The 14,217-nt window shown below is 38.3% G+C and overlaps 1 protein-coding gene across 3 annotated transcripts in view; it reads right to left on the bottom strand.

Annotated features, from left to right (window-relative positions):
* Window positions 1–518: 518 nt before the first annotated feature.
* Window positions 519–14,217, bottom strand: part of LOC133528792 (serine/arginine repetitive matrix protein 1-like) — a 71,250-nt gene continuing 57,551 nt past the window's right edge. For all 3 annotated transcript variants that reach the window (XM_061866261.1, XM_061866276.1, XM_061866270.1), the window contains 3 exons: window positions 4,800–4,895; window positions 1,061–1,174; window positions 519–685 (listed from right to left, as the gene is read on the bottom strand). In XM_061866261.1, the coding sequence (XP_061722245.1) occupies window positions 684–685; window positions 1,061–1,174; window positions 4,800–4,895 (212 nt within the window). In that variant the 3' untranslated portion in view covers window positions 519–683. The remainder of the gene's footprint in view (window positions 686–1,060; window positions 1,175–4,799; window positions 4,896–14,217) is intronic.

Below are 14,217 nucleotides of genomic sequence, written 5' to 3'. Positions count from 1 at the left end.
AATAAAAAAGACGAGTGCTATTGCATGTATTTTTAGCTGTAAATTTCATTTAACTCAAGAAAAGTTTGAAACTAAATTTCATCTCATACAAAAAGCTACTCCGTCACATTTTTTGGGGTTAAAAAACAAAACAACGGAAAGAATTGTGACCCAACTTATAAATGGTATCAAGAGAGCATAATACTATTCATTTCACCGGAGGCAACTTATCGGCCAAAGCCGCAAGCGAGTACTCATATAAGTCGAGGGTAAAATTCATATGCTCGAATTATAAATCAAAAATAAACCGTGTTACATATCATACAAAAACTATTTCAATTGTGTTTAAGTAGGAAATTAAAGATTATAAGATTACATTAATTATTTTCATACAAAATTTGTATGAACCACCAACAGGCGATTCAAATACGTGTAAATATTCACAGCACATAAGTACATTGTAAATCAAAAAGCGATTATATATCATAACACACATACAATAAGGCCGATAATTACTTGCCACGTCAGCTCATACAATAGATATAATTGTAAGTCGTTAAAGTATAACATTAAGTACATATGTTCAGACTTGCGTCAAAATCGTATCAAAATTATCCACAATATGCTTGTCAATTACGAATTATAGGAATGTTCATTGTTTTTTTTTTTTTCACCGCTTCTTTGCTGGCTAGTCTGAGAGTTCACTCTGAAAATTAAAAAAATAGTAAGACAACTTGTATGTATCAATGTATTAATATATAAAAAAATAAAAATAAATCTTTTCACTTGAGGTCAATGTGGTGAAGGCCGTCTATCAGGTAAGACCGTCTACCTACACGCTCTTTCTTCGCTTCTAACTCTTGAACTTACACACATTGTACATACACCTAAATTAACATATTACTTCACCAGCAGCACACACGTCCACACAAACACGTGGAATGACCTCCCCACATCGGTGGGGAGCGACCCGCTACAGCCGTCGCAGCCTAACGTCGGACACGGTCACTCTTACCTCCCGTTAGGGAGATATCGAACGACATCCAGTCAGTGCAGTGTGTAGTCTGTAGGAGGTACTCACAGAACAGCAGGTCTGTAGCGTGCGTGCGCGACTCGCTCCACGTGCGCGCGCAGTCCGCCGCGCACGGCCGCGCGTCCTCGGACTCTGTGGGCTCCGTGTGGGCTTCTGTGCTCACTGTTATATGGGGTGGACAAATAAGAATGATACACTTTGTTTTTAAATTTTAATTACATTAAGTGGAAATTTTATTATATATTATTCAGGGTTGGCAATTGTATACGGAAGATAATTTCTGCCAAATGTCTACCACTAGCAGCAAGCAATTTTATCTCAAATGTTTCTGTTGTTTAAAACACGTTGTTTGTTCGATTAATTTTGAAAAAAAGTGACAGTGATTGGCACCCGAATTCCCCAAATTTTGCAGCTCTTGACTTATTTCTGTGGGGCTATCTAAAATTACGTGTCTATGCTAACGAGCTGATGAAATTTAAACAGTTAAAACCGACTATTCGACACAAATGTACTAAGATAATGCCAAAAATGTGAGAATAGATGCTGAACATTGGGATGATAAGGGCTTACATTTGCCTGCTGTTAGAGGTGGACATATGTCAGACATTATGTTTCGCATGAATTTGCCAACCCTGAAGAATATATTTTTAAAACAATACTTAATAATTTTTGAACTTAATACAGTTAAAATTTAAAAACAAAATGTATATGATATAGTCGTTAGATTTGTACAGTCAAGTGTAAAGATATGGGTGTACACATCTTATTCATAAATATGTCCCATAGCATCTTATTCCAGTGTAATAACAGCGTAGTACCATATTTATGAGACGATTCTTTCGATACATATTTTTGCACTTGACTGTGACAGCAAACAATGATATTGTCGCAATCGCAACATGTACCAGAGGGCCTACCGCGAACCACGTTCGACGTGTTGCCTCTCTGTCGCACATGTAAATTCGTACGTAAGTGTGACAGGGAAGTAACACGTCGACGCCCTCAGGCGACCAAAACGTCGTAGGCGCCTTTAAATTCATGACGCTTATAGTCGTTAGCTTTGTAGCTGGCCCCGAGCGGCTTATCTATTGTCTATTTTAAGGAAAACCGCACGTGCCACTACCTGCTTATAAAATGAATTTACAACTCCTATGGAAATTGTAATAAGATTCAAAATGGAAACATAATTTGCGATTTCTTGTGTGGTCCCTCTTCGATAACTCGGTGCCGGCGAGTTGAACGCTACATAACCAGTCTAAAATATATCCTCGAGATGCGTAACAAAGGCGCGTTATCGGAGAGCGCACCTACACTGGTTTTTTAAGCGTTGGACTAGCCCGCGCTCAGGTGCCAATTAGAATTGTATGAGCCTTTTTTTTTCAGGTAGTGGCACGTGCGGTTTTACCTTAACAATAGACAAAGGATAAGCCGCTCGGGGCCAGCTTCAAATCAAACGACTATACTTAAAACTGTATAAACCTCAATTAGTTCTTTATGTTTTATCCCTTTCTTACAAATACGTAAGTCAAAATGACAAACGATTGACAGCTAATTTGTGGCATTATCCATAAATAGGGACCTTATTATCGATGTCGCTTACGCCACACTACGTCGCGCAGCGTTATATTTGTATCGAAGCATCGTTCGAAGTTCGAAGTATAATGCCAGACAGAGTATAGTATTATAGTCTAAGGAGAGACTTTGCCTCCTTGTGTGTTCTACCGCTTGTACAATGGGCTGTGCTCTGAAGAATTGTTTGACATGATGCCGACGGCCACTTTCTATCCCCGCACCGCCCGCCGTCGGCAGGGTGTCCATCCTCACACCCTAGAGCCTAAATGGTCGCGCACTGTGCGGTTTAAGAGGAACTTCCTCCCGCGGACGCTCCGGCTGTGGAATGAGCTCACTGTCGAGGTTTTCCCGAGGGTATACAGGGGTTCTTCAAACAAGGAGTGTCTCGTCTTCCTCGCGTTGTCCCGGCATTTTGCCACGGCTCATGGGAGCCTGGGGTCCGCTTTGACAACTAATCCCAAGATTTGGCGTAGGCACTAGTTTTTACGAACAACAAGAAACAAGGAGAAGGAGGAGGAGAGGAGGAGGAGTGTACAGGTTTTTAAAGCGTCGGCAACGCGCATGTAACACCTCTGGAGTTGCAGGCGTCCATAGGCTACGGTGGCTGCTTACTTACGGGCCGTATGCTTGTTTGTCACCGACGTGGTATAAAAAAGCGCCATCGACGATTAGGTCCCTTTTCACAGATAAGCACCGCTTCGATACAATCGGAGAAAGACGAGAAGAAACGAGTAAAAACGAGACAAAAAGGGAGCAGTGTACGCCGGCAGTACACACTCGTCGGGAGCCTCTCGCTCTCCAAAAATTGTAAAACTTGTGCGACGTGATTAATGGATAACGCCTTTTGACATTCAGACCAGTTCCTAGTAACTATAATAAACATCTACTCGAAGTAGATTGCGTACATAATTAGTTGGCTAGTCAAAAAAATATAGTTAAACGTAAGTTGTTTTTCATCACACTTGCTTGAAAAAGTTCTTATTTCATGCAGGTGTACTGAAGGTCAAAGGCCTATTTGATTCCCGCGGGAGTTATGGATTGTGAAAAAAAAACCAATAGCTCCCTGGGGAGTTATAGCTTTTATTTAATTACGTCACTTTTTCATACAAACCAAGTAGCATAAAAAACTGACGTTTATAATTTTATATTTTTGTTTATGTTTAAATAATTCGATTAATTTAACAGCCGTTTAAAATATTTTTACATAATTATTAATCGTGGCTGAATGCCGAAGAGGTCTGTGCCCTCGATACTAACCTGTCAAGAAATTACAAAATGGCGGGCGAATGTTCGATATGTCACCGTATTGAAGAATTATTTCGTTTAAAATTTAGTTTTTTCTTTGCAAGTGTGATGAAAAACATTGTGTGTAACTCCGGGGTAAGAATATTGCAAACTCGGGTCTTTAATTCCCTCCAGCCTCCGGCTGTCGAGAATAATCAGTTAATCACCCTCGTATCCAAAATTTCACTTACCCCCCTCGTTGCACAATGTACTATTAGTACAGTCGAGTTCATAAATATGTGTACATTTCTTCACCTTAATCCATTGCAATAAGGTGAAAAAATGTATACATATTTATGAACTCGACTGTACATAAGTACAGATGTCAGTTATTTTTCTATCTGATAGAAAAATTCACATTCAGATATATAAAGCCTGACCAGTAATATATGATCACGCGCCATATTGCGGAATTTCATTGGAACTAAGTTTTTCATACTAAACTGAACTGTCGCCCTCTACATGAGAATAACAGCGCCCTCCTGACAATGATCATATATTTCTGGTCGGGCTTTATCTATATTTATTTCAGTTAACATAATTTATAATAATTATAATTTATGAACCTCCAGGTCTTTTAGTTGTATTTTCCTTTTGTTGTGGTACATCGTTTGTATTGCATTGTTGATATGTTTATATCCTCGTAAGGCCCAAGGTCCTACCTATAGGACTTATTCAGTTCGATGAAATTTAAATCATATTCAATTAGGACAGAGTTGCATTTGTTTTGTTTCGTGCAATTTTCAAACAAAATAAAATCATAGTATTCCGTGCACTATAGGTTCAAATTCCAGTGGCAAATTTTGGATTTTTCATTTCTATGGCTGGACCTTAAGAGGATATAACTGTTTGGTGTCTAAATAAAAATAAAAAAACTAAGTTTTGCTATGTTTTATAGATACAATGTAAGAACAAGGTAAAAACCACATACCTGTATGTTCTTGCTCCCGCTCGTGCCTGGTGACGCCGAGCTGGAACGCGTCCGACAGCGTCTTGTGCGGCGTATAGCGGGATAGGGACGCGGACGCTAAAGGACAGATACATAAGTTACTAGCGTACTACTTAGCCAGACTACAAGATGGGGCTTATAAGACTAGTCGCGGTCGCCACACTTAGGACGCCGAGTGACGCGTGCGACAGCGTCCTGTAGCGGGACAGGGCTGCGGACGCTATAGGACGTAACATAAGTTACTAGCGTATTACTTAGCCATACTAATGGATGGGGCTTAGAAAACCAGTTGCTGTCGCCACACATAGGACGCCGAGTGACGCGTGCGACAGCGTCCTGTAGCGGGACAAGGATGCGGACGCTACGTAACAGATATGTGACATTATCTATGAAAAGGGACCTTATTGTCGATGGCGCTTACGCCGCACTGCGTAGCGCGGCGTTGTTTATAATATGGGAGCATCGTTGCTAATAGCGTCAGCGCCACCGACAATAAGGTCCCTTTTCATAGATAATGTCACATATATAAGTTACTAGCGTATTACTTAGCCACATTACAAGACTAGGTTTGTAAGACAACTCGCGGTCGCCACACATAGGACGCCGACTGACGCGTGCGACTGCGTTTTGTACAGCGTATAGCGCGGGACAGGGACGATTCGTAATGCGGTGTCTCTTTAGTGTGTGTGTTAATCATGGCGTAGTATTTTTAGCTACGACGCAGTCTCCAGACATTTTGACCTAAGATTCCGGAGAACCATGGCTATACTTCTCGCGGCGCGATGGCTCCCTAGATCCCTTAGTCATTTCTAAATAAATAATGTGGTAAATTTCCAAAAAATTCCACAAATATTTTAGGTGACGGCTACATATTCATATTCATTATTACAAAAACGTACTGTCATAAGAATCATCATTCGACGTTTCTCAATTTTATAATACGCGTTGCCATTTCGCGGGCCGGAATGGCCTTAAGCTTTTCCGCGGGCCAAAAGAAAAGACTCGCCTGGTCTAGCCTGCGTAGTAGTTTGAGGATCCCTGGGGGGCTAGTCAAGGTGATAATCATTGATAGAAAACGCCAATCAAAACTTAAACTTCTTAACAAATTGAACACATCCGTAAAAAATAATGATCAAAGTCAAATAGCGTTCTAAAAGTTTTAATTGTGTATCAAAAGATGGCAGCAAATTGATGTCGCTACAAAGTTTTCTTTGATAATACACCTCCATTATCAATTATCTTTGCCAATGTGTATTAAGTTCAGAGAGCGTTGTAGAGTAAAGACGGGTCATGGAGTTACAACAACTGGTAGTGCGGAGCGCTCCGCACTATTGGTCAGCGAGACACTAAAACTAGCCTTAAAAGTCATACGAAAACACACAAAACGAAAGGAACCATAAAGACAGGTCTACCAATAAGTTTTTTTTTTTTTTTTTTTTCAATGTTGAATGTAGCAAAGCGCTGGTGGCCTAGCGGTAAGAGCGTGCGACTTGCAATCCGGAGGTCGCGGGTTCAAACCCCGGCTCGTGAGGAACCAATGAGTTTTTCGGAACTTATGTACGAAATATCATTTGATATTTACCAGTCGCTTTTCGGTGAAGGAAAACATCGTGAGGAAACCGGACTAATCCCAACAAGGCCTAGTTTTCCCTCTGGATTGGAAGGTCAGATGGCAGTCGCTTTCGTAAAAACTAGTGCCTACGCCAAATCTTGGGATTAGTTGTCAAGCGGACCCCAGGCTCCCATGAGCCGTGGCAAAATGTCGGGACAACGCGAGGAATAAGAATGTTTAATGTAGCAACTATACCATGGTTTCGCAATAAAGATTTCTATTCTATTCTATTCAAGCGGACCAACTTTTACACGAAATGTTAACAAGAGTAGACAACTTAGGTCCTCTAGCTAAAAGGGGGGAGAGTGGGGGGTGTAAAGCGGTCACACGAACGTCTCGTCGGGGATGGCGGGCGCCAGGCGGAGCACCACCACACGCCGCGAGTACACTATACAATGGATATTTTAAAAGTAAATATATAGATATTATGAAACAATCTTACAATACCCAACCTAGTCCAACGAGACTTGTATTGTGGGTACTAACAAAGAATTTGACATAGAGGTGGATTGTCAAAGTAAACTTTGTAGCCAGAGTAAATTTATTGACATCTTCCGACACATGATTAATTTTAGAACGCCATTTGACTTCACCGATATGTTTTAAATAAAATAAAACATCTTAAAGTGGCGCCATCTACTAGTTGGACGGATACAAGGAAGGTGGAGATAAGGAACGAAATCTCCATGTACCAAAAAGTGTCATAATTTTTTTTTAAATAGGTGGCGCTACAATGCCTATAGTACTTGAACTAAAAAATCAAATCATAGACAGCTCAATTCACTCCGTCAATGACGCCTAGGTTCTTAGCTACTCTAGCGCTACTCTGGAGACATTTGGAACTACTATTTATAGATGACAGCTGGACACTTTTGCAACAGTTCTACCATAAGAGATGCCACTCCTCTTAATTCCACACACCACCCAACTAGCAAAAGAGTCTCAGGTTGCGCACTTTATAAAACTGATGAGCTTATAGAGCTCTTATTATTGTTTTGGAACATATCATCACTCTTATATTAGTCTTAGACAAGCTAGTACCGGCTTTAGTAAGGTCAGTCTTATTACCTAGTCTTATATATGTATATAAGAGCATTTTATAATACTATTATAAACCTCTTGCTCTTACAAGAACATTTACGAAGTCTCATTGAACTTGAGAGTGCCTGGTCTTATATCCCCTTTCTCTAAGTACATTTGATTTTATATTAGACTTTATAAATGCTATTGTAAGAATGTAAGACTAATATCAACATAGTATAATACTATTATAAGCCTCTTGGTCCTACAATAACATTTACGAAGTCTCATTGAACTTGAGAGTACCTAGTCTTATATCCCCTTTCTCTAAGTTCATTTGATTTTATATTAGACTTTATAAATGCTATTGTAAGAATGTAAGACTAATATCAACATAGTATAATACTATTATAAGCCTCTTGGTCCTACAATAACATTTACGAAGTCTCATTGAACTTGAGAGTACCTAGTCTTATATCCCCTTTCTCTAAGTTCATTTGATTTTATATTAGACTTTATAAATGCTATTGTAAGAATGTAAGACTAATATCAACATAGTATAATACTATTATAAGCCTCTTGGTCCTACAATAACATTTACGAAGTCTTATTGAACTTGAGAGTGCCTGGTCTTATATCCCCTTTCTCTAAGTTCATTTGATTTTATATTAGACTTTATATATGCTATTGTAAGAATGTAAGACTAATATCAACATAGTATTATACTATTATAAGCCTCTTGGTCCTACAATAACATTTACGAAGTCTCATTGAACTTGACTAATGTCAACATAGCAAAAGAACACTGTAAGTACGTACTTTTCTGATCTTAATTAAAGCTATAAACAAGCATAATAAGATCAACAGCAGCACTTTAGTAAGATATTAGAGTGATATAGGATAAAGATACTTATATCACAAAAGACAAGATCAATATAAGATCGTTTGATCTTAAATCGATTTTGGGAACACTTGTAAGTATGATATTTAATTATTTAATTATTTTTTTTTTGTAATTTAAAGTAAGAGTGTAATTTTAAATAGGTATGGATTACGACAACTGGAAAAAACGTTCGAGAAGTGATGGTTATCGGCAGAAAATTCAGAAGTACAAAAAAATCATAAGTAAATCAAATACATATACAGCTCCTGCCAAGACAAGGTAGTGTTGGTGAAAATATTAGTGAGGGTTCTGTAGGTTCTGCTTGCATGAAAGATGTAGAGGTTGAGGACAATGTTTCAGTATGTGAAATTAATGATTTTAGTGAAAAAGAATCTTCGACCGATGACGAAACAGATTATGAGAAAGATTTTGCCTTAAAAAGTGAATTACAAAAATGGGCGTTAAAATTTAATATCCCTCATGCAGCAGTAAATGGATTGCTAATTATTTTAAACAGAAGACTAAATAATGTTCTACCAAAGGACGCAAGGACACTGCTTAACACAAACAAAGAGATTTTGCAAATTAATGAGTTGTCTCCTGGAATGTATTGGCATAGTAGCTTAATAACAAGACTTGTATATTGTGTTTCTTCCCAAGGCCATGTTAATTGTTTTAACATGCGGAAGTCTTTCTTCATCAAGTAATGGTCTATATCCATAAATACAACCATTTTGCATCACCAATCTTGTCACTTAAATAAAAAAAACATTTAGTTTATTAGTATGTGTCAAGTGATCTAGTAAGGATAAACAAATGTATTTAGGGTTTTAGTAAGTAAACCAAGGAACCCTAATTAATTCAACATGGCCATATCATTTGTATTCTGAATGCAGAATTTAGTGTAAATAATCTTATAATAGTCTAATAGTGCGCTTTAAAAATACACCTACAGCTATGGCTGACTACCAGTACAAATAAAGAAATAAAATAATTATAAACGGATACAAATACCATATTTGATCAGGCGCATGAAGTTTGAAGTGGAAAACAGGGTCTACTTTACAGTAAATAATATTTTCCCACGTGATTACATACCGTAAAACATAAACACACACGATGATAACGAGCACGTTATTATATTTAAACATAATTCATAAACAGTTAGATAAATACTTACACTAACATATTTATGTCACGCTGCTGCATTTATTTTCACTCGTACACTTATACTTCACAAATAGAATGTTTCAACTCTCTGTGTGATCTTACAAAAAATCTAAATAAGCTTATTTAGGCTCATAAGATTCTAACGTTGGACCAATATAAGCCTATGTAGGCTTACAAGATACTTACGTAAAAGCGATATTAGCCTAAGGTAGCTTAAATAAGTTTTGGAAAGATTACTGTAAATGCAAGCAGCATTCAATTAGACTGATATTAGAACGATATCAAAATAAATACGCTTATAATTTGTGCCCAAATCCGGGCTTATACGATGATATAAAATCAATATAAGAGCGAAAAAATTGTAGTCTTGAGACTATTCTAAGCGTGTTTTTGCTAGTTGGGCATAGATTAACACTTGTTGAAGTCGCGTCATATTTGACAGACGACTGATTTAATATAGAAATTATAGTTAGATAGAATACTCTTTATTGGCACACCTCAGTAAAAATATTCAAGAAAAATAAACAATTTCTTAAATTTAGAGGCAGACAACAGGCTGCAGGCAGAGGTTTTATAGCTAAAAAGCGATATCTTCCAGACAACCTTTGGGTAGCGGAAATAGAGAAGTTAATCAAAAAAGTAGGTGTGTAACTGCAAACAAGCAAGCTGACAGCTGGACACTTTTACAACAGTTCTACCATAAGAGATGCCACCCCTCTTAATTCCACACTCCTAAAGGTATGGCGTCATCGCTCGAAAACATGTCGGCCTATGCTCGGTAAGATGGCGCCACTTTTTGATATTTAACACATATCAGTGAAAGAATGAGGATCAGCGTCAAATGGCGTTCTCAAAGTTTTAATCATGTGTCGAAAGATGGCAGTAAATTTACTGTGGCTACAAAGTTTACTTTGACAATCCGCCTGTATTTCAAATTTCTCTTTGATACTAGACGACGATATAGGGGGGAGGGGAGGTTAGGGTCGGCAACGCGCATGTAACTCCTCTAGAGTTGCAGGCGCACATCGGCTACGGAGACTGCTTACCAGCAGGCTGGTCGTATGCTTGATTGCCACCGACGTAGTATAAAAAAATAGACTATTTTTAAATGAACTAAATTAAAATAATTATTAAATACGTCATTAAGTTTTCACCAAGGCACTTTGCGTAACATTGCAGTAAAAATGCTTTTTCTCTACAAATTGGTGACATATATATAGATGTGTCATTCACGAAGACGCGTGACTTGACTCTTAATGTCATGTTATTAAAGGTTAAATTTAACAAAACTCATCTCACTAGTCATCGTGGACGACACGACCTATATCCTTCTCCATAAATATGGTTTAAAAATACGTTATAAGAAATACATGTGACGTTATCCATGAAAGGGGACCTTATTGTCGATGGCGCTTACGCCATTATTAACGATACGCCGATACAAACACAACGCTGCGCGACGCAGCGCGGCGTAAGCGCCATCGACAATAAGGTCCCTTTTCATAGATAATGCCACATATAACCTCAGTTGTGATAAGAAATAGCGTAAACTTAATAATAAACAACTAAGCGGTAACGTTTTACGTGAAAACATAACATTATTGTACATTATAAAAAGCAGATTCGCTTCGCGCTTTGTTCGCATGGCTGGCGGCATTAAACATAAATAAAATTAAAACATTGTACACATCTCATTGTTAACAGGTTTCAATATTATAGGTACAAGTAGTCACATTTTGAGCGGCTAATGCCTTCGATGTTTAGTTGGCAGATGCGGACAGAAGGTCCAACATCTCTAGTCTGTTGATTTTGTAGTTGACATGTATTCTCGTTCTGGAGCATAATTATTGCATTCGAAATAAGTACAGGTGGAAACAAATTGTCTACAATCGCCTCTATTGTAGTTGCTCGTTTAGCGCTACCCAGGGGACACGTATGGGTATCTAAAGCATTCTCCTGCGGACGTGAGCAACGTTCTTCCCCCGTCCGTTGTGTGACTGTGGCCTTGAAGAACAAACTACCCAGCACATTGTTGAACGATGCCCAAAGAGACGTTTCCAAGGCAGCCCGGAGGACCTCTATACCAATTTGATACCGGACGCGATCAGTTGGCAGCGTGGCCTGGATGTCGACTTATAATAAATAGATAGTATTAATATTGCCTACAATGTTACGCCATACGCTTAAATAAATAAATAATATTATAGTAAGTAAGTAAGTAATTTATTTGCATAAAATAGTGTACAGTAAGATGGTCAATAGGCAGGTACAATTTGGTTCAACTATTTTGCCTTAAGAAGGCGTGCAAATATTAATAGCTATTTAAATATTATACATATAGTACATTAATTCATTCATGAACAAATATTTTAATTACACAAATTATTACATAATATTAACTTAACTATGTTATAAGTCATCATGATGAATTAAAATACTACGACACAGACATTATAATAAAAATACTACACAATAACGAACTTATAGGTACATAAATGATGATAAAAACGTATGCGTATATTTCTAGGGTTCCGTAGTCCAATAGGAACTCTTATAGTTTCGATATGTCTGTTCGTCTGTCCGCGGCTTTGCTCCGTGATCGTTAGTGCTAGAAAGCTGCAATTTGGCATGGATGCATAAATCATGCATGTCGACAGAACGGTAAAATAAAAACGATAAGATTTTTAATTATAGGGCTCCTACACTAACCCCTTTATTCATAAACGTGTACTAAAGTTGCGATGCCGCTAATCATCGTTTGTCCCTTTCCGACGTATTGGTATGATGGAAAGGGACAAACGATGATTAGCGGCATAGTAACTTTAGTACACGTTTATGAATAAGGGGGCAAATGTTTTTGTTTTTACATGTTTCCACGTTAAATCAATGGTGTGAAGTATCGTTGGATAGGTACAGATGTAGTGAATAATCCTTTCTCATCGTATTTTCACGAAAACTTACGAACGTGTCATGCTATTTCAGTCCGTCTCAGTACAAAAAGTAATGAAGTAGCATGATAAATACGAACATTCCCGGGAAAACACGAAGGGAAAGGATTATTCACTACATCTGTATTTGGATATGACGTCCGACTTTCAATCCGGAGGTCGCGGGTTCAAATCCTGGCTCGTACCAATGAGTTTTTCGGAACTTATGTACGAAATATCATTTGATATTTACCACTAGCTTTTCGGTGAAGGAAAACATCGTGAGGAAACCTGCATACATCTGCGAGGAAATTCAAAGGTGTATGTGAAGTCCCCAATCCGCATTGGGCTAGCGTGGGGACTATAGCCCGAGCCCTCTCGCACATGAGAGGAGGCCTGTGCCCAGCAGTGGGACGTATATAGGCTGAATTATTATTATTTATTATTATTATCTGTATTTCAAAAGGAATACGGGTCTCCAACAACTATTTATAAAAACGAATATTTTCGGAATTAATCGCTTCGAAAGTAAATATGTGAAAAAATTCGTAATACAAAAGTTTCATAAATACTTTCAATGAAAACTACAGCGAACATCGATCCAGCCGTTTTCGACTTATTGCAAAGTCTTTACTCTTAGTAAAAAAAAACGTATAAAGCGCTGCGAAGGTACTCCCTAATTCTTGTCATGTACATGATACTTACTAATAGCCTTCGTCTAGCCTATTCTCACAGAATGGTAACAACGGAACCCTACACTGAGCGTGGCCCGATATGCTCTCGGCAGCTTATTCATTCTTAAGTATTTTAAAGCTTTTCTTCGGTATAAGAGTACTTGCCATGGTATACCTGGTTTTTTTTTCGATGAATAAAAAAAAACGTACTCCCGAGTAAGAAGTTCTCTATAGACAGATATGGCGGCATTTTCGTCAATATGAAATATGAAATATATCGCTCGACAAGCAAAACTAAATAAAAAATAAAAAACTTGCTAAATAAAAAACTCGCAATGCAAATGGGTGAATCAACTTTTTTTGTTTTGTTATCCTGTCCCGTTGTCCAAGGGACAACAGTGGCACAGTTTGTTTGAAGAGACGTTGTATGCCGTTCTATTAACATGCTTAGTAGGGGGCCCATTATGGACATTGGTTATAACGACCACAAAAACGCAAGTTTAATACATTTAAGTACCATAAAATCAGTATTTCAATGAACTTTTGTCCCCTGGACAACTAATCATAACCATGGCAACGAGTGACGCTAAAAAGTTGATTCTCCCAAATAACAATCGTATTTATTGCCCGAGCGTTAGCGAAGTTTTCCGTTTCAGCTCGGGCACAACCGTTTCCTTATGTCCAGATGTTCTCCTCTACAGAGGGCCTACCGCGAACCACGTTCGACGTGTTACCTCTCTGTCGCACTTGTAAATTCGTACGTAAGTGTGACAGGGAGGCAACACGTCCAACGTGGTTCGCGGTAAGCCCTCGGGTCACAATTCTCAACCGAGTTGTACGCTTTGCTTTTCACTTGGATTTCAATGATTTACATTAAATCCAATATTTTAATAGTTGTTCAAGACTAAAGAAAATCGTACGGTCACGTCTGAAAATATCGAAACGGACAAAGTGCCATAAATATGACTACACTACACTACACTAATATATGGGCCTTATAAAGTCGTGTATAGATATTTTTTGCACTTCGATCGTGTCGATGGTTTCAAACGTGACTGTACTCGTGCCGTTCGGGCTGGCAGGCAGTATGGCACATGCAGAACTTTATTGCCAA

The sequence above is a fragment of the Cydia pomonella genome, chromosome 1, assembly GCF_033807575.1.
Source record: "Cydia pomonella isolate Wapato2018A chromosome 1, ilCydPomo1, whole genome shotgun sequence".
NCBI lineage: Eukaryota > Metazoa > Arthropoda > Insecta > Lepidoptera > Tortricidae > Cydia > Cydia pomonella.
Note: the sequence above shows the minus strand (reverse complement) of the source record. Positions and strands in the feature narration are given on the sequence as shown.